This window comes from Mesoplodon bidens, assembly GCF_964165515.1.
Source record: "Mesoplodon bidens genome assembly, chromosome: 10".
In the NCBI taxonomy this organism is placed as follows: domain Eukaryota; kingdom Metazoa; phylum Chordata; class Mammalia; order Artiodactyla; family Ziphiidae; genus Mesoplodon; species Mesoplodon bidens.
This window is the reverse complement of record NC_138172.1, coordinates 45,736,662-45,758,388: the sequence shown is the minus strand read 5'-3', so window position 1 is coordinate 45,758,388 and position 21,727 is coordinate 45,736,662. Positions and strand designations below refer to the sequence as shown.

Sequence of the window (21,727 nt, the reverse complement as noted above, 5' to 3'; positions counted from 1 at the left end):
CATGAAATATACACTCTGTTTTCCACAGAGGCTATACCATTTAATATTCCCATCAACAGTGTGCAAGGGATCCCATTTTTCTACATCCTTGCAGACACTTGTTATTTTCTGTGTGTTTTTTTTTTGTTTGGTTCGGTTTTGTTTTTGTTTGTTAAAACAGCCATACTCATGTGCATGAGGAGGTGTTGGCTTTTGAAAAGCGTGTGAACAGTTAAGGGAAGACAGTTATATGGGGGGCAAGGTGCACAGTAGTTGGTAGATTCGGAGCTGGGAACATGAGGAATCTCTCTTCTGATTAGGATTTCTCTGAGGTGAGAATCTAAGTCTTCAGTTAGGAGATGGGGGAAGTGGAAGGCAGTGTTCTAGAAAAGAGGAAAGAAAAGGTGTGAATTAGTCACCTGGAGAACAGACCAGCTGGGGCCATTTGAGATTGGGAATCATCAGTGGAAGTTAGCTCAGTCAGCGTGGTTTGTGTCTGCTTAAGTGCCTTGGGTGTATGCAGAGTGTGTGGAGGGTTGAATTGAACTGGAATAGCAGTACTAGAGCGAGTGAGCTGGAAAGTGAGTGAGTGGTGGTCATGGACTAGGATGTGTGGAAGAGATTTTTGGAGAGAATACAGTTATCAGTAAAAAAGAAAAAATCTAGGACTTCCCTGGTAGCGCAGTGGTTGAGAGTCCACCTGCGATGCAGAGGACCCGGGTTCGTGCCCCGGTCCCAGAAGATCTCACATGCTGCGGAGTGGCTGGGCCCGTGAGCCATGGCCACTGAGCCTGCACGTCCGGAGCCTGTGCTCCGCAACGGGAGAGGCCACAACAGTGAGAGGCCCGAGTACCAAAAAAAAAAAAAAAAAAAGAAAAAATCTAGCAATGCTGTCCAGTAGGAATATAATGGGGGTTGCACATATTTTTATTTATTTTTTATTTTTGGCTGTGTTGGGTCTTCGTTGCTGTGTGAGGCCTTTCTCTAGGCGGTGAGCGGGGGCTACTGTTCGTTGTGGTGCGTGGACTTTTCATTGTGGTGGCTTTTCTTGTTGCAGAGCACGGGCTCTAGGCGTGCGGGCTTCAGTAGTTGTGGCACATGGGCTCAGTAGTTGTGTCTCGCGGGCTCTAGAGCACAGGCTCAGTAGTTGCGGCCCGTGGGCTTAGTTGCTCCACAGCATGTGGGACCTTTCCCAACCAGGGATCGAACCGGTGACTCCTGCATTGGCAGGTGGATTCTTAACCACTGCGCCACCAGGGAAGTCCTTGGGGTTACAAATCTAATTTTAAAGCTCATAGTATCTATGTTGAAAAAGGAAAAATAAGTGGAATTCATTTTATTAATATATATTACTTAATCCAGTATAAACAAAGTATTATTATTTCAGCGTGCAACCAGTATAAAGTTATCGAGATATTTTTCTAATTTTGATGCTAAGTGTTGAGCATCTGGTGTGTGTTTTACACTTGGGGCTCATCCCAGCTCAGACCAGCTGCTCCTCAAAAGAGCACAGTAGCCATCTGTGGTGAGTATTGGCCACGGTATCTCCTGCATTGGCCAGTGCAGGCTGCAGATGGGTGGTTGCGGTGAGGGTGGAGGGTGAGATTGGCAACCCAGCATCTGGAAGAGTGGGTACTTGGCATGTATTGAGTGTACGGAGGGTCCAGAGGGGTGTGCTGTGGCCTGAATTCTGTCGGGATTTCTGTACCTCTTTTATTGTTTCACTAGGACCTTCCCTTTTCTGTGCCAGAATCAGCAGAGATCCCTTTAAACTTGCTCACTGAGGGTTCTCCCCATTTTCTCTTGGCTTTATATTAGGGATCTATTACAAGATGCTCTTCAAATTCTTTCTTGGTCACTCTGATGCTTGGTTTTCTACTCATCTGTCTTCTAAGTCATGTAGATTCATTTTCCTTTATTTTTGGTACAGTATGAGCCCACCTAATTGTTCCTAGAGTGTGCCAAATTCCATTTTTTAAAAAAATATTTATTTATTTATTTGGCTGCACCAGGTCTTAGTTGCGGCACATGGGATCTTTTTTTCTTTTTTTTTAGCTGAGGCATGCGGGATCTAGTTTCCTGACCAGGGATCGAACTCAGGCCTCCTGCATTGGGAGTGTGGAGTCTTAACTGCTGGACCACCAGGGAAGTCCCCAAATTCCATTTCTAAAACAGGGAGCTCTGTATTTCTACTAATTATGGGCCCGTTAGCCTGTGTTGAGTGACAGTAGAATTTGTAATTTTTTTTTTTTTTTTTAAAGAAAATCAGAAAGCAAGGGTGCAAAGCACTTTGGTAAGTTAGTCATCAGCAATTCTGAGTCTTGATGGTTCGCACACATTTTTGTGGTTTTAGTTGCTATATTTAATGGGATTTTTAAAGGGAGAAAGTAAAAATCCCAGAAGCAACTTAGCGTTTTTAAACGGACAGGCTTTTGCATCTTTATTGTTGAGTTTTGAATTCACACTTGTTTTTGGTGCATAAGTATTCTTATAATCTAATGGAAATGTACATTTTAAGATCAGTATGTTCATTGTAATCATTCCTCTTTTAAGGATCTAGGTGAATTGATATTAGAATTCACTAAGGATATGCTTAAAAAGAAAATAGAAGGCTTTGAGAGTTCTTTTAAATATTGTAAAAGTAATACACTGTCATTATAGAAAATTTGAGAATATAGAAAACTGAATAGAAGGGAAGAGCAGCATTGTTGTATCACCTGAAGGCAATCATTGTTCTTTTTGGATTGTTTCTTCTAGTCTTTTTTTCTATGGGCTTTAAAAAAATTTTCTAATCATGGTATTACATAATTTTATTTCTTGCTTTTTTCACTTAACATTATAATGTTGTCATTTTTCCATGTTATAAAATTCAACAAATACTTTCTTTTTTTTTTTTTTTTTTTGCGGTATGCGGGCCTCTCACTGCTGTGGCCTCTCCCGCTGCGGAGCACAGGCTCCGGACGTGCAGGCCCAGCGGCCATGGCTCACGGGCCCAGCCGCTCCGCGGCACATGGGATCCTCCCAGACCGGGGCACGAACCCGTATCCCCTGCATCGGCAGGCGGACTCCCAACCACTGCGCCACCAGGGAGGCCCTCAACAAATACTTTAATGTTGGTCTAATAATAATTATTAATATACAACTTATTTAACTGTTATTGTATTATTGAGCCTTTAGGTTATTCTTACTTAAAGGTTTTTTTTTGTTTCCTTTAAAATTATTTCTTTTTTCCCGATTATGAAAGTACTGGGTACTTAATATAGGAGATAGAAAATGAGAAGTAGAAAGAATTTAAAAACACGAGTAATTCTACTCATAACGGCAGCTATTTTGATGTATACCTTCTGGTCATTTTTCCTATGAATATTCTTTTGCAATGTTAATTTACACAAATACACAAAACTTTTGTACAAGGTTTTGTTTGTTTTTAAAGACTGTACATTGAATTAGCATTTTTCCATGTCACCAGCCTTCATAACCATCATTCTTAATGTCTGTATAGAATTCCACTGAATAAATTCCAGTGTTTTCTTATCTGTTTTCCAGTTGTGTATTTAGGTGTTTCTTAATAGATGCAAGGGTTTAAGAACTTTTTTATTTTAGTGTGAATGCTGTGTGTTTTTATAGGTTCGTCTCACCCATGAAATTAAACACAAGAATATTGTAACTTTTCATGAATGGTATGAAACCAGTAATCATCTCTGGCTAGTCGTGGAACTCTGCACAGGTAAGATCATGTAAGAAGTGCTACGATTGTAGCCACAATATATAGTTTTGAAAAAACATATGATGTAGTTTTTTTTTTTTTTTATAAATTTATTTTGGGCTGTGTTGGGTCTTTGTTGCTGTGCGCGGGCTTTCTCTAGTTGTGGGGAGCAGGGGCTACTCTTCATTGCAGTGAGTGGGCTTCTCGTTGCAGTGGCTTCTCTTGTTGCAGAGCGCAGGCTTTAGATGCACGGGCTTCAGTAGTTGTGGCACGCAGGCTCAGTAGTTGTGGCGCATGGGCTTAGTTGCTCTGTGACATGTGGGATCGTCCTGGACCAAGGCTCGAACCCATGTCCCCTGTTTTGGCAGGTGGATTCTTAACCACTGTGCCACCAGGGAAGCCCTGATGTAGTTTTTGCTATTTTCCATTTTTCTTCTATTAGAAATATAAGCAGTGTTGATACTTTTGAGTACGTTAACTTGAATACCTATTGCTTGATAGATATTAGGGACTGGAAAAGGGCAAAGGTGTTTGGTAAGAGGAAGACATGTAAAATTCAATTTGGAGTTAACTTTACTTTGGTATAAAATAATGCTAAATCACCTACGTAACACTTGGAAATATTTTTTTAGTGATTATTGATCAAAAAAGCTTTCCCATTCAGTAAAAATAAAGTATTTTAGGTCAACTAGCTATTAGCTAATTAGTTTATAAAGTGCTTATCTTTTTATTTTTATGCAAAGGATACTTGCTTTTAAAAACAAGCAATATGGGGGCTTCCCAGGTGGAGCAGTGGTTGAGAGTCCGCCTGCCGATGCAGGGGACGCGGGTTCGTGCACTGGTCCGGGAAGATCCCACATGCTGCAGAGTGGCTGGGCCTGTGAGCCATGGCCACTGAGCCTGCGCGTCCGGAGCCTGTGCTCCGCAACGGGAGAGGCCACAACAGTGAGAGGCCCACGTACCGCAAAAACAAAAACAAAAACAAAAACACACAAAAAAACAAGCAATATGGAAAAATACAAAGATGAATCAACAAATACCACCACCTAGCAATAATTAGAGATAACATGTTATAGCTCTTGCTTGATATAACTTTCTAGGACTATATACAGGAAGAAAGGTGACTAAATACATAGATACTGTATTATCTGGGCTTTCAGTTTCAGTGTCTTTAGGAAAAAATGTAACAAGTACCATGGTTAGTGTACTTCTATTTATACACTGAGTAATAATAAATAATTATTAAATATTAAGATGAAATATAATTATTTATAGCTTTATGAATCTTCTACATACTGGCACTTAGAATTTAAAACAATCATTAAAGAGGTTATTTGGAATAATAACTTATTTGCATTTTATTTTTCTGAATCAATAGGAGGAGTCTGGTTTAATTACTTTCATGAGATGTACACACTTTTGAGGTGATCAGGGCACTCAACCTGTTTTACTTTTTGCTTCAGCTGTTATTTGTGACCCCTGGCCATTGTAATAGCCTAACTCTAATTTATGCCTGTGTTTGGAATGGTTCCTCACCCGCCGAACAAAGTGAACAAACCCCAAAATACTCCTACCTTCATTGCACTAATTCTGATTGAACTTTCAGATGCCAGCTAAGACTTCACTTTCTCTGAACTTGACTCCTGTTATAATCTTGACCCTAAAAAAAAAAAAAGGTTTGTTTCTGGCATTTGGATGGTAGGAGATGTGAGTGGGACCCTGGTAGGGTATAGAGATGGAATTTGCAGTGTGTCTGCCATTGGCCTTTTATTTCATCAGTGGTGTACGTCGGAGTTTGTGATTTTCTAACTGTTAAGGAAGAGCACCTTTTTTTGTCATGCAGTTCTTGTAGAATGTGACCTAACTTTGCACAGGAGTAAACGTAACTGTACTTTGCACAATGTGATTAAAGTGCACAGCTTAGGTTAGTATTTAACACTAATTTTTGTAGCTGTTTCTTTCCTGAGGGATCTGGAGTGAGAAATTACAGCACCAGAGTGATTCTCCCATCATCCCACTGGCTTATTTATTGACTATTCTTACAGTCTGAGCAGTCGTTCTCCCTGAGCTGGCTCTGGAGCGTGGAGGTTTCCGTTACGGTGCTTGGACCACTGTTTGTTAACATGTATGTTTCCCCTGCCAGACTGTCCAGGTATACTGATTTGATCATGTTTTAATGCTCAGGTCCCAGCATGGAACCTCCCAGAGGCACTGTGTAATATTGGTGGGTTAAAGTGGGTGATTTTAATCAACTTGCAGGTGGTTCCTTAGAAATGGTTATTGCTCAAGACGAAAACCTCCCAGAAGATGTTGTAAGAGAATTTGGGATTGACCTGATTACTGGATTACATCATCTTCATCAACTTGGCATTCTCTTTTGTGACATTTCTCCTGGGAAGGTAATTCATGAAAGTTTTGATTTCCTGTTTGTGTTTCAATTTATAGGGCTTCCTCAAAGATGTTTTTATTTTTAGATACAATTTTGATATAGAACATCTTGAAATTTTAAGTTAACATTTTTTTTTAAACAAAAGGAAGTACATAGTACTATATTTAGGTTCCTATTTAGCTACCTATTGAAGTAGCTTTTAGAAAGTGAAGCCTCCCCGCCTTTCAGGGTTCTTTGAGTAATTATTGCTCTTGAGGTATATGGTGAATGATGAGCTCAACAGATCTGTAAAATAAGATTCTTTGCTCTTAAATTATAGTACACAGTTATGAGCCATTATTTTAGTTTGATAATGACATTCTTGGCTATGTATGTATGATTCCTGATATTATGGATCAAATATTTTTCTTTTCTGGTAAAACTAATTATCCATAACTAAACTGCTTCAGTGTAGTAGAGTCACAAAACCTGCTTAGAGTCTGAGCCACATTAACACTGATATTTAGAAGCTGTGGGCCCTGGACAAGTTACCCTTTCTCTCTCTCTGTACCTTAGTTTTCTTGCCTGTGATATGGAAGTAGATATTTCAGGGAGATTGTGAGGTTAGTTTTCTTGCCTGTGATATGGAAGTAGATATTTCAGGGAGATTGTGAGGATTATGTATTATATTTAGGTTAAACTTTTAGGACATTTTCTTAGGGATTGTATGTGTTACTGGTCTCAGCTGCTAGTTCTCTTCCTTTGTTAATGTGAACACAATGAAATGAAAAGTTGAATATTTCCTTGTTAAACATTTTTCTAGGCCATCTATATAAGAACATAATTAGACCTACAAAAAGCTCCGTAAAAATTCTGTATAACAAATAGAAGTTCTTGTTTGAAATATTCATATACTTGTGTCAAGACTATAACTACTTAACTGCATTACAGCCCTGAAAGCAGCTATAGACAATATGTAAATGCATGGGTGTGCCTTTGTTTCAATAAAACTTTATTTATGGACACTGGAATGTCAGTTTCATGTAATTTTCACATGTCAAGAAATATGAGCTTATTTTCATTTTTTTCCAACCGTTCAGAAACATAAAAACCACTCTTAGCTCATGCTTGTACAAGCCTAGAGGCTATAGCGTACCAACCTCTGTGTGGGAGCTCTTTAATGAGGTCTAGTATCAGCTCTTTATAACCTAGGAGCTTCAGGCTGATAAGTAAGGTAACTTTTATTCTAGAACTGGGGATGGCAGAGTTCCGGCAGGATGACTGTTTCTGTAAATGGAGTTTTACTGGAACACCCACATCCTTTCATTTATGTATTGTCAGTGGCTGCAGACTTGAATAGACAGGACAGAAGCCTTATGGCTTGCAAAGTCTAAAATATTTACTAACAAAATTTTTATCTGCCCCCTGATGGTGGTTTTCAAAGTGTGTTCCCTGGACCAGCAGCATCAGCATTACCTGGAACTTGTTAGACATGCAGGTTCTTGGGCCCTACCCCAGACCTGTTGAATCAGGAACTCTCAGGGTAGGGACTAGTAGTTTTTCTTAACAAGGCCTCCAGGCGCTCAAAAAAAAAGTTTAAAAGTCACTGTTGTAGACTAACTGACATCCTTAGTATTTGTGACTAGAAGTTGAGGGTAAACTTTAAATTGCTTTTAAGGACCAAAAAGCCCCCTCATCCACTGCCAGGGAGGAAAAGATAAAGGTATGATTTCAACAATCAACAGATAACTTCTAATCACAAATTATATTAGCAGACTTGTGCACTTAACACATGCCAGTCACTATCAAAAGCCCTTTGCATCATGTATAACCTCAGTCCTTAGAACAGTCCGAAGAGTTAAGTATCATTTTTTCCATTTTATAGGTGAAGAGACAGATTTACAAAGGTTAGGTAAAGTCTGCAAGTCAGACAGCCAGTAAGTGGTGGACCTAGGGCTCAAGTCTAGATCTCTAACTTCAACACCCTAGTCTTAACCCTAAATCATACGTCCTCATTTGAATGAACAACCCCTAGGACAGGTGGACTTCCAAATCCTCTTTCAACTGTCACTGAGAATAGGTAAGTATAGATTGTTTCATATACTTTCCTCTTTATCATTCCCAAAAGACTGAGGTTTCCCTCTGTGGTTAAATGATGTGTTTTTCATCTACATCTGAGAAGGAACAATTTAATATTTGATTCTATTACTAGTCATATGTTGGATTTATGTTTCTTTGGCTTCTTTTTTTAAAAAATTGTAAGCATTTAATTTTCTGAGTTGTGATGAAGCAAGAAAACCAATACTCAGAGTTCTATAGTGAGATTATAAGAGGTACAGATGGATATGCAAATTGAATAGAATTTGTTTCTAAACACATTTGTTTTTTAACCTTTACAGATACTCTTGGAAGGGCCTGGCACACTGAAGTTTAGTAATTTTTGCTTGGCCAAAGTGGAAGGTGAAAATTTGGAAGAATTCTTTGCATTGGTGGCAGCAGAAGAAGGAGGAGGTGATAGTGGGGAAAATGTACTGAAGAAAAACATGAAAAGTAGAGTCAAAGGTACGTGGAGAGCTTCCAGGTCAGAACTCTAGTTGTGGGCCGCCCAAGTCATGTGTTTAGGAGATAATGTCCACCTTTTATGTTGCCAGTCAAAAAATGTATTAAAAATGATCAGGAGAAGTCTGGATTTATGGATGGTTTTTTCCAGGGCCTAAATTTTCCGTGTGGCTCTAATGCCGTGTGAGGCGCAGGGAACCTCTGACAAAGCCTTATCCTTAGCTTTATCACTGACGACTCATTAGAACATAAGGAGGGGGGTTTTGTCTCCCTTCCTGCCGTATCCTCAGCACTTAGAACAGTGTCTGGCATACACTGGTGGCTCAGGAGATACTCAACATTGTTGAGTAGCTGATATTCTTCTGCAAGTAAGGAAGATTTTTAAGGGTGCATCCTTGGGAGGTGGTTTTGTCAGTGAGATGGGGCCTGGGCTGTTAGATTGCTGTGCTTGAGGGGAGAGTGTGAAGTCATATTTCTTACACCAGAACTTTTGATAGAAGTGATAAAGATCTTTTTTCCTTAAGTTCCTGGTGTATGTACTTGAGACTTTGGACCACCGAAGCTCTGGTACACTCACCAGGAAGCAAAGGGCACTGAGAGAGAGAGTGGCATCCTTGGGCTTGGTAGTCATATGGCCGTGGATGAGAGGAATGAGGGAAAGGGACGGGGGGAGCAGCGGGTTAACAGAGGCCCCATAAATATGAGCAAGGAAATTTAACTTGCAGGGCCAGTCTTGAAGTAAGATTTCATGCCCAGGAAGAAGGCTTTCTAAATCCCCAAATATCATTCCATGGGATGACTGGCATCCTATGAAAATGAGTATTATGGACTATGCTTTTATATAGAAAACAAGGAGGGCAATATGTTTCAGGAACGTGTATTTGAAATTTTCCCCTTTTGTAAGGGGAAGAGGGCTGTGTTGTGAAGAAATGTCAGAGTTTCTAGCAGTGACACTCGATTACTTCTGAGCTTAACCTAAGAACAGTCCCCATGGTGGGCGCACATTAACCTCTTTTCCAAGGGATTGGTGATTACTCACTTCATGGTAAGAGCATTGTCATTGGAAGATGGGAGTCTGGGGGTTTTGGCAAGTGCTCTGTTACTGCCCAGCTCTGTGACTTAGAGGATGTTAGAGTACCTTCCAGGCTTCAGCTGCTCTCGTAAGTAAGCAAGGGAACTTTCTATCTCTAGAATTTGGTGTTTCTATGTAATACTAAACTCTGTGTCGAGTGTACATGATACACACTAGTGCTGTTCACCAAATAGGTCCTGTTCTGTTCCTCTTCTGGTTACATGGTAGGATTGCATCTTCTCTGCCAAAGCTCACCAAGTGTGCGCAGAAGTGATGCGAGTCTCTTTGGGAATTTTAAGAGCCAGTGTTTAATTTGCTACGTTCTTTGCCCCTGCCTTGGTGATTGAGGAAGTATGGTTGAAATGAAGCCTGGGTCTTGGATGGACTGACTGTGAGGGTCGGGGCCCCTTGGCTGACCTGTGAGGGACGTGTAGTTTCAGTTATAAGGAAACCTGTGTGGTTAAGTCAGTGGGATTTTGGGGTGCTTACTGCTGCATAACTTAACCTATCCTATTCAAAATACTACAATCAAAGGTTCTTTTCTTTCAACTATTTGAATTGTTAATTTAAAAAAAGAATGCACCTCAATGTGCCACACCTCTCAGGTGAATATTCAAAATCTTTACATTTTTATATATTCTCACATATTCTTGGGAAGTGGGACCTTAATATTAGAAAACATTAAAAAATGTGAAATATGCATGAAATTATATTTATGTGCATGTTCTCCCATCTTTTTTCACCTCACCTGGTCTCTCCTAGGTAGATTTGTGTTGGGAACAGGACAAATGCCTAACAAAGCTGCCCTTTCTCCCTTGTTCTTAGGATCTCTTATCTATACAGCTCCAGAAATTGTGAGGGGTACTGACTTCTCCATTACCAGTGACCTCTGGTCCTTGGGCTGCCTGCTCTATGAAATGTTTTCAGGTGATTACTTTCTGGTTCAGTTTAAAATCAGAGCTGGACACACACACACAAAGGTTATATCTGGAATTTTCAAAGAGTTTACCTGTAAGATGTGAAAAAGCTAGTTTTCCTAAAATTTTCTATGTACTGATTTTGGCTGACTTGCTTGGTGTCTAGGCATGTGCAGATTTGTAGAATAGGTACATGGGCATTTTGCATGTGCATTTTGACATGGAGGTATTTTTCATGATAATCATTTGGAATGTTGAAATATGCCTTAACTAATGTGTCTAACTGATTATTAGTAGAAAATCTTGTAAAGGTACCTGTGACTGTGAATTATCAGATGTATCCAGTGGCCCATGTAGCCATTGGATCATGGTTGTCCATAAGTGAATTTTGTGCTTGTTAGGATGATAAATTTTGAATTACACAACTATAAAAATATATAGACAGTGTGCCTGGTATGTACTAGGCATTCAATAATTAGTTATTGCTATATACATATTTTTTCCTGTAAATTATGCAATCCTGAACTATCTGTAGTTGAGATTTATTAAGAATTATTGGTAACAGCAAACTGTTGTTTAATTTTGCAAGTTTTCATATGATTTCAGGAAAACCTCCGTTTTTCTCAGAAAGTTTCTCAGAATTAGTTGAAAAGATTTTTTATGAAGATCCTTTGCCACCTATTCCAAAAGGTAGGATGTTTTTATTATAAATGCAGTTAATTTACTTCTTACGTGGATTAAAGGTGCACTTTTATCCCCAAAGTGTGTTTTTATTGATTCATAACCCCTCAAATTTATATTTTCTAAATAGTCACAAATTGATATTTTTAGAAATGCTAGCATTCCTTTTGCCATTTTTAAAAAGATACTGAAATGGAAAACAAAGTACTACTAAGACTTTCCCTCATTTAAAAATACAAAAATACAAATTATCTTGTGCTCCTATATCAGAAGAAGTCTGGTTCAAAGATTTAAGAAACTTAAACTTTTATGTCTTTTTTTGGTGTGTTCATGTGTATGTACCATTTACTTAATGTATAGTCATGTCCCATGTAGTTATTTCTATTTAGTGCTTGAATAGGAACAAATCAGGTTTTTCTCAGTCCTTATCTTGATGAATCAGAATGCTACCCAGATAAGCTTTTAAAGTCTTTTAAGCTAGATATGGTTGTATTTTTAAAGTGTTGGCAATTTAATCATACAAAGTATAATTAATGTAAGTCTACCATTAACAATTTTAAGAAAAGAAAAAGAAGGTACAAGCGTAGTAAAACACTTTGCTACACACCTCAAAAGATGTGAATCTTAAGTCACAAAGATGAAAACAGGACTTTATGAAAAATAAGGTTGTGAGTTTTTAAAGAAAAAAAATCCTCAGTAATTAATGGAAATAATAGAAATACAGAATATTTTCAATATTTTAAGAATCATCCTAGGTGAAAAAACAACTCTCGGTATTTTGAAAATGGTCTATATTTCTTAAAACAAAAAGCATTTCTTTTTTATTTTTTTTAATTTTTTTAATTTTTTTTATTTTTTTAATTAGTTTCTGCTTTATAACAAAGTGAATCAGTCATACATATACATCTGTTCCCACATCCCTTCCCTCATGCATCTCCCTCCCTCCCACCCTCCCCATCCCACCCATTTCTTTTTTATTAACTTTATTTTAGTTTTTGTAGAAATCAGTCATTCCTATCTCCTATAATGATGACTTCTGATTTTTTTTGTTGTTGTTTTAAGTACTCATAGTACTGAGTATTGTTTTCTCCTATAACGTAAAGATTTTTATGTAGGGAAGAGAAATCTGAGAATGAAGATATCAAAGGTCTGGTCAAAGGGTCAACTTTGGCCTAAGTGTAATTATTTCACAGGAATCTTGATCAGACTGTGGCCACAGTGCCTGATAGCACCATCTGTTCTGATGGCTTTGGCCATTATCTTCATGGCCACTTCTTTTAATGATAGACTGATAATTTGACCATGGTATGTATCTTTCTAATATAAAAAGACAAAACACTTGGAGATTAATGGAATTGGACATTGTCATAATATTGTGATGGTAATTTTCCTGTTAAAAATCTTTAAAATAAAGAGAGATTGCAAGTACTCTTATCATAGTATATTATAAAGCAAAGCTGGTCAAGTTAAGAGAAAATGGTCAGAAAATGAGGCATAATTAATAGTTGAAGACCAAGGGTGTGAGTTTGTCAAGCTGGTGGTCCTTACTGGGGTTGTTCAGTAAAGAGAAAGTTTAGAGGTTAGTCAGAATTTAGTTTTTGAGATTCATATTTTTTGTGGTCCAGGGAAAAGTTTTTAATTTTTGTGTCCTGCCCTCCCCAGCCCTCTCCTGGCATTAAATGAAGACTGTAATTGTTACTATGTATTCACTGTTCTCTTAAAAATAACTTATGTGCTTAAAATACTATTATTATAATGTTGATGTAGGGTGTGTTTTCAGCTACTTATCACTTTTTTTCTTTTTTGGGTATTACTTTGTGTATAGATTCTTCTTGTCCTAAAGCTTCTTCAGATTTTATTAATTTGCTTGATGGTTTACTTCAAAAAGATCCTCAGAAAAGGTATGTATGGATAGTACTTTAACATGAATAGAGACTGGAATCCTTTTTTCCTTTAGTGTGCTTCTAACACTGTATTGGTCTTAATATAGAAAGAACTGTTCAAATTATCTTTTCTGAAAAAAAAGAAATCTGAGTTTACACTGAGTGGCTGCTCTCGGTTTACAGGTGTTTTTAATCATGAGGAATTTTAACTCTTTTAATGTAGCAAATAGTTGCCTCATAGGTTGACAGATTTTCTTGTAACTCCTAAATCCAAGAGGTACATTTCCCCCGCACCCCCCCCTTGTGGATTTCAGGCTAAAACTGTCTTAGCCTACTCAACTAGGGATGACACTGTCAAGATACTTAATGTAATAATGACTAACTGAGCAATATTTCAATGCGATGTGATTTATGATAATCCTGTCATACTGGGAATATCAAGTGACAGGATAATAGGCACAGTGTGAATTTTCTGTGTTGCAGGGATGGCAGGAAGTTAGAAATCCTTATGGTGTGGAGTGGGGGAGGGCAGGAGGGAGTGGGGAGTGAAGGGGGGTCTCCCTGGCCTGGGAGACAAGAGAACCTAGGTTCTGGTTCTGCCACTAGGTATCTAGGGGTTTTAGGAAAGCATTTGGGGTCTCTGCTTCAGGGTATAAAATGAAGAATAAATTTAGTGTAGCATGTAATGTATCTTCATTAAATATAACTGAAAAACTGCAGAAGAAAATGTTGATTCTTGTATAAGTTGTAAGACACTCCTATGCTTACAATAGAATGCTTTTAGGATCAACGTTATTTTAGTGGATACCTTCCCAGACATATTTAGATAAGATATAAATATACTTAATTTAACTTACTTTATTTAGGATTTATTTAGGACACATTTCCACATATTTATATCCCATATTAAATACTTTTTTGCATGCATGAGACCACCCCATAATCTAGTCTTTTTCTCTCTATATATTTGCTTGGTTATTTTAAATGGCTGCTGAATGTACATGTAATAACAACACTGAGAGTTTTCTTGATTTAGAATATCATATACACTGACTGCTACAGTGAATATCCTGCTATTTTTTTTGTTGTTGTTCACTTAGGCAGTTATCACCTTTGGATAATTTTCTTAAGGTGGGGTTGCTGGCCAAAGGCTAAGAACATTAAAAAGTTTGACACATTTGCTGCATCCTAGGAACATGGGTGGGTTTATACCTCCAGCATTAGAAATTTCCTTCCCCCTCATTGTTACCTACAATGGGTTTTGTTGATCTTATAAATTTTTGCTAATCTAATGGATGAAAAAAATTCCATTTTATTGGTAATTTTAATTGTTAGTGAATTTTAGGAGCCCTTTGTATAAAAGGAATATTATATGTGGTTGCAAATTCTCTCTTTAACATTTGTGTTTTAATTTTGATCAAGGTAGTTTTTATTTCAGTATGGAAATTTTGAACGATTAAATGAATCAGATACAAATTACTTTTTTGTTTTAAAATTTTAGTTGAGCTTAATCATTCTGAGTTTGAGTATACATCAGGTATAATCTATTTTACTTATTTATTTATTTTTTGGCCGCCTCTGCGGCATGCGGGATCTTAGTTCCCCAACCAGGGATTGAACCCGTGCCCCCTGCAGTGGAAGCATGGCATCCTAACCACTGGACTTCCAGGGAATTCCCCTCAGGTATAATCTACTAGTAATAAAATTTGATGCTTTGATAGTGAGTCTGGGTTTTAAATATGGCCTGAAGTCATTTTAAAGTGGGTGAACTAGTTAGATAACGTTTTGACTTCTAAAGAGAAGAGTGACTCTGGATAGTCATGAGGTTGATAATCTTGTTTATTTCTGAATGAAGTTCTAAAGTGAAGTTCCAAAAACAATGTGCGAAACAAATTTGATATATGTAACTGGAGCATGTCCTGGGAATTCTCCATGGTAAATCATGTTAAAATAGATTTTTAACTTTTATGTTTTATAAAGATTAACCTGGGCAGGACTACTGCAGCATTCATTTTGGAAGGATGCTTTCACTAGAAAAGATCAGGACTCAAGCAACGAGGATTCCAGTGTCAGGTAGTATAAGCTTATTTTTGTGTGTGGGGCATGGTTATTAAACACTTGTACCCTTGCTATTCTATTTTTGCAGCATCAATGACATGAATTTCTATGCCTTCATAATAGGAGAAAATCGAACATGTGTTTAATTAAGGGTTGCTTAAAGAGTTTAGTCATGACATTTTGTGTTCTTGATTTTGCTCATTTTCTGGTTAGTTGTTTATCCAGGCAGGGATTTAGTATGGTCGTCATTAGTTGTGTTCAGCTGGCTTCCCACCTTGTCAGCACATGGTAGGATCTCATTTCCCCTTTCAAGTTAGGTGCAGTCATGTGACTTGCTTTGGCTAATAAAACGTGAGCAGAAGTGACCTGTGTTATTTCTGGATAGAAACTCAAAGAGCCACTGTGTGATGTGCCACATTTCTTTCTGTTGATGAGGTAATTGGGAAGGAAATGTCCAGGTGGAGTTGCTGTCATGCTGGGTCTTTAGTGACCATGATGAGCATAGCTTTCCTGCCAGCCTTCAGTGGCTATGTGCTTGAGTGAGACATAAAGCTAGGAGATTCTGAGTTCTAGGATTTGTGGATTTTGTGTTACCACAGCATAACCTAGTTCATCTTGACTAATCCACTTCACTTTTATTATAAAATCTTTTTAGCCCAGGACAGTTATAAAAGTGAGGGTATTTTCAAAAAATTAATTAACTAATTTATTTTTGGCTGTGTTGGGTCTTAGCTGTGGCATGTGGGATCTTTCATTGCAGCGCGCAGACTTCTCTCTAGTTGTGGTGCACACGCTCAGCAGTTGTGGCGCCTGGGCTTAGTTGTCCCATGGCATGTGGGATCTTAGTTCTCTGATCAGGGATTGAACCTGTGTCCCCTGCGTTGGAAGGTGGGTTCTTAACCACTGAACCACCAGGGAAGTCCCAAAGTGATGGTATTTTGAAAAGAACAAGGTGAGAAGTAGATGAATAGAGTCAAAGTCCAGATAATTGACTCCCCCTCTCCTCCATTCATTCAATGGTAAGTGGTTGTCTGATTCTTAATTTTTTTTTTTTTTTTTTTTTTTTTTTTTTGCGGTACGCGGGCCTCTCACTGCTGTGGCCTCCCCCGCTGCAGAGCACAGGCTCCGGACGCGCAGGCCCAGCGGCCATGGCTCACGGGCCCAGCAGCTCCGCGGCATGCGGGATCCTCCCAGACCGGGGCACGAACCCGTATCCCCTGCATCGGCAGGCGGACTCTCAACCACTGCGCCACCAGGGAGGCCCTGATTCTTAATTTTAATCTTGTAAATTCAGTGTATTGGATAGAGAAGTCTGAATTCTATTTAAGGTCTCTCCCAAACTTCGGTTTCTGTGATCCATTGAGCTTCAACTATGTTTTCACATTGTATTAGACTCTCTGAAAAGTACAGAAACCTGGGCTTAGGACCTGGTCCATCCGTGTCAGCAAATCCCAGGACACCTTTCACCTTAGTTTGTCATCTTCCTTTTAATCTGTATGCCTTTTATTTCTTTTTCTTGCCTTACTTCCCTTTCTGGGACTTTTTCGGTAAGGTAATGAATGCAGAGTGATGAAAATGAACACATTGCCTGGTTTCTGATTTTAGAATGAAAGCATTCAGCCTTTACTTGTTAAATATGATGAGCTGGAGGTTTTTGTAGCTTCCCCTTTTCAGTTTGAATGAATGTTGAATTTTGTCATTCTTTCTGTATCAGTTGATATGATCATGTGGTTTTTCTTCTTTAGACTCTCATTATGGACTCTTACATAAATTGGTTTTCATATATTGAGGCAGCCTTGCCTTCCCACAATAAACCCCACTTAGTCGTGGTGTATTATAGTTTTTATGTCTTGATGGATGTGTTTGGGACCAAGTAGCAGTAGGACAAGGAGAGAGGAGAAAGAAGAGAACAGAGCAACAGGGATTTGCTTCACATTCTTGGGGTTATAACTCTCTGGCTAGAGAAGAGAATGTTCCTCCTTCAGGGTTTTAGGCACTGGCCAGAAGTGGCTACTGTCCCCTGTAGCTGCTGCAGGATTACCTGCAGGCTGGGGAAGGACAAAATGGAAAAAGCAAAAGCAAAAGAACAAACAAAAAACTAGGGTGTTTCCACTGCTCTGACCCTTAGGGGTCCCCTTTCCTGTTCCTTGGAACAGAAATAGAGGGTTTCTCTTGGGGCTCCTGTCTGTACTCACTGCTTTTGAGTCCAGGTCGAATAATACTGGAAGGGAAAAAATAAAAGGGAAACTCACTACCGGTTCACTGATATCTTGAGTTCTGGTTTACTTCTCCCATCTGCCTGCTGTTACTCATTTTTCAGGGATAAGGTTTATAGGCTTCTTAGTACAATACCTAGCATGTAGTAGGTGCTCATTTTAGCTACTCAATGAAAAATATTACTTTTCTAACTCGCTAGTTTTTTTTTTTTTTTTCTGGCCACACCACACAGCTTGCAGGAGCTTAGTTCCCCGACCAGGGATTGAACCCAGGCCCCGGCAGTGAAAGAGTGGAGTCCTAACCACTGGACCACCAGGGAACTCCCTCTAACTCAATAGTTTTGCCAAATGTCCTGTGCAGTTTAAGTATCTTTTCCAACCTCTTGTTTGACAGAGAAAACTCTACAGAAAGCTCAGTAGTAAGCTTGATTGTGTTGGGTTTCTATTGTTGAACAGCAGAAACCTAGAGTATTCTGGGTCACAAGATTCCAAGGAGCTTCTGAAGAGCCCTCATTGTGGACAAGCAAAAGGGGCGAAGAGTGGTCAGCAGCTCAGTCACTCCTTCAGACTAGGTGAGCTTTCATTTGGCACTCTTGAACTCAGAACGCTCTTTCTGAGAGTTCCTAATTTGTGTTACCTTTCTCTTTAAATCTCTGTGTACATCATGCCCTGCTCATATTTTTGTTCATTGATGGATATTGTTCTACCTTCCTGCCACAGAAAATCCATCTGAATTGCGGCCTAAGAGCACTCTTGGGGGTCAGTTGAATGAGTCCATGTTTCTTCTCAGGTATGTAAAATGACAGAGCAATAAGGGATCCAGGGGAGATGAAAGTGAAAGCTTCTTAAAGTGTCTGTTGTCTGGCTGCTAGACCATGTTACACAGAAATAAAGGACAGGGATAAATGCAAATTCCAGTCTCACTCTCTACTTTCAAAGTTACTGTTAAGTGCTGGCCAATGGAATGTAGACGTCGCTATGTATTTTTAAAAAATTTTAACCAAACCACCTTATTTTTCCTATTTATAAGGGTTAATTAAAACTTTTTCATTTTGTACTTCTACTTCAAATAAAATTGAATTTAAAATTTCAGAACTCCAGCTTTATTTAGATAAAGACTTAAGAAAAAGAACAGGTTGTGTTTTTATTTAAATGTCATTTTATCTGTGAGGTTTAAACAATATTTGCAATAACTGAAATAATAAAATCAGAATGGTATTTAAAGTGATTAAGACCAGTGTATTTAAAATTTTATTAATGTGTAAATATTGTGTTATATTTTATTTATAGTTTTAGTCTCATAGAGAAATAGTTTAATTTCATGACATAGGGGTTATAATGATAAACTAAAATTTCCTGATTTGTTTTACTCATATTTAAATATAAAGCATGTTAAATTTATTATATATATCTTAGGCATTTTAAATTCAGTTTCTTAAAAAAAATTTGTACAGTCTCTGGTATATTTTATGACTTAAGTAAGTCCTTGTTTAATGAATGAATAAAAAGGCAAGTAAATGAAGGAGGGGTGATATTTGGAAATTTGAAGGAATTCATTAAAAGAGACCATAATGATCTGAATGGAAGAATTTCTTAAAATGCAGAAAACTCAAAATCAGAGACCTGGGTGTAATGGAGTGGTCCACAGAGTATGGCAGCCATTGATAAGTGTAGGAGGAATCATTAAAAATAGATGCAGAATATAACTTGTTGCTTAAATAGGTACCAAGGTAATTTTCCATTTCAAACATTTTATGAAATAAAATTGTAAACATTGTCTATGCTTTGTAGAATATCTGTTCTATTTTATTATGTTAATCCTGCCTAGATCAGCAGACATTAAAAAAATAAAATCTTTTTTTTTAGTTGTCTGGTTAAAACAGAAAATACTGTATATAGCATAGAAGCTCCAAATAAAAAAAACAATTACCCAGGAAATTACTTTGAAAACAGTTTAAAACAATTAGTGTCAAAAACACAAATTAGAGTTTAAAGTTTTTAAAATCTAACAAGATCACATAGAATCATCATATTCTACCATTTTTCATGAGATGTGTTTTTTAACCCAGAAAATAGTAAACAGGATAAAGTTTCTGAAATGTGAGTAATGTTAACTGGTGTGCATTTTTCAGTTCTCGTCCTACTCCAAGAACTAGCACCGCAGTGGCATTAAATCCTGGTGAGGCTATGACTCAGAATTCACCACAGAAGACTTCTCCCTTGACCAAAGTAAGCAGAGATGGAATTTTCTTTTTTCTTTTTACGTAGGATACAGGGATTCAGAAGAATAATTGCAAGTTAATCTCTGAACTATGTTTTTAATTGCAAAATTTACAACTAAGTCACCTTCCTTGATTATCACTGGTTTTTCTAGTAAGTACTCTTAAGAGAGAGGTGCTTCATAGGTGTTTTTTTGATAACAGCTTTATTGAGATATAATTGACACACCATATAATTCACCCATTTAAAGTGTATAATTCAGGGGCTTTTAGCATAGTCACAGAGTTATGCAGTTATCAGCACAGTCAATTTTAGAATGCTCATCATCCCGCAAAGAAGCCCTGTACTCATTAGCAGTCACTCCTATTTTCTTCCAGTTTCTCTACCCTCTTGCCTGAGGCAACCACTAATCTACTTTCTGTCTTTATAGATATGCCTATCCCGGACATTTCATATAAACGGGATTATACAATATGTGATCGTTTGTGACTGGCTTTTTTTTTTTTTTTTTTTTGCACGGTACGCGGGCCTCTCACCACTGTGGCCTCTCCCGTTGTGGAGCACAGGCTCCGGACACGCAGGCCCAGCGGCCATGGCCTACGGGCCCAGCCGCTCCACGGCACGTGGGATCCTCCCGGACCAGGGCACGAACCCGTGTCCCCTGCATCGGCAGGCGGACTCTCAACCACTGTGCCACCAGGGAAGCCCTGTGACTGGCTTTTTTCACTTAATGTTTTTAAGATTCATCCAAATTGTACCATGTATCAATACTATATTCCTTTTTACTACCCAATAATATTCTGTTGTATATACCACATTTTGTTTTTCCATTCATCCATTTGTGGGCATTTGGATGGGTTTCCCCTTTTGGCTATTCTGAGTGATGCTGCTATGAACATTTGTGTACGTCTTTGTGTGGGTGTGTGTTCTATGCTGTATCATATGGTAACTGTTTAACCTTTTGAAGAACTGCCAAATTGTTTTCCAAAGCAGCTGTACCATTTTACATTCTCAGCACCAGTGTATGAGGGTTCCAATTTTTGCACATCCTCACCAAAACTTGTTATTATGTCTTTTAAAAAATTGTGGTAAAATACACATTACATAAAATTTACCGTTTTAACCATTTTTAAGTGTACAGTTTGGTGGCATTAAGTACATTCACACTGTTATGTAACCATCACCACTATCCATTCCCCCCTACCCAACCCTCCCCCCAACCCCAACCCCTGGCAACCACTGTTCTACTTTCTGCTTCTATAAATTTGCCTAGTAACCTTATATAAGTGGAATCATACAATATTTGTCCTTTTGTATCTGGCTTATTTCACTTAGCATAATGTCTTCATGATCCATCCATGTTGTAGCGTGTATCAGGAATTTCATTCCTTTTTAAGTCTGAATAATATTCCATTGTGTGTATGTACCAATTTATTAATTCATCTTTCGATTCACACTTGGGTTGCTTCAACCTTTTGGTTATTGTGAATAGTGCTTCATTGTCTCTTTTTGGTTACAGCCATCCTAGTAGGTGTGAAATTATATCTCACTGTAGTTTTAATTTTCATTTCCCTGTTGGCTAATGATGTTGAGCATCTTTTCATGTGCTTATTGGCCATCTGTATATTTTCTTTGGAAGAATGTCTATTCAAACCTTTTGCCCGTTATTGAGTTGTAGGAATTTTTTATATATTACAGATATATGATTTATAAACATTTTCTCCCATTCTGTGAATTATCCTTTCACTTTCTTGATGGTGTCCTTTGAAGCACAAAGGTTTTAAATTCTGATGTAGACCAGATTATCTTTTTTGTGTGTTTGTTGTTGCCTGTGTACTCTTGGTGACGTAACTAAGAAACAGTTGTCTGCTCTAAGGTCATGAAGGTTTATTTGTATGCTTAGCTCTTACATTTAGGTCTGTAATCCATTTTGAGTTAATTTTTGCATATGGCACGAGGTAAGGGCTCCAACTTCTTTGTTTTGCATGTGGATATCCAGTTGCCTCAGCACCATTTGTTGAGAAGGCTCTTCTTTCCCCAAGACATTAAATAATGTCTTGGAATTCTT

The 21,727-nt window shown here is 38.1% G+C and overlaps 1 protein-coding gene across 1 annotated transcript in view; it reads left to right on the top strand.

Annotated features, from left to right (window-relative positions):
- The window catches only part of ULK4 (unc-51 like kinase 4), a 550,770-nt gene that overhangs the window by 11,445 nt on the left and 517,598 nt on the right, over positions 1 to 21,727 (top strand). Inside the window, exons 3-12 of the mRNA XM_081246952.1 lie at positions 3,607 to 3,706; positions 5,945 to 6,084; positions 8,453 to 8,615; positions 10,510 to 10,611; positions 11,208 to 11,291; positions 13,108 to 13,183; positions 15,146 to 15,238; positions 17,896 to 18,011; positions 18,160 to 18,229; positions 19,572 to 19,668. Coding sequence (XP_081103078.1) covers positions 3,607 to 3,706; positions 5,945 to 6,084; positions 8,453 to 8,615; positions 10,510 to 10,611; positions 11,208 to 11,291; positions 13,108 to 13,183; positions 15,146 to 15,238; positions 17,896 to 18,011; positions 18,160 to 18,229; positions 19,572 to 19,668 — 1,041 coding nt within the window. The remainder of the gene's footprint in view (positions 1 to 3,606; positions 3,707 to 5,944; positions 6,085 to 8,452; positions 8,616 to 10,509; positions 10,612 to 11,207; positions 11,292 to 13,107; positions 13,184 to 15,145; positions 15,239 to 17,895; positions 18,012 to 18,159; positions 18,230 to 19,571; positions 19,669 to 21,727) is intronic.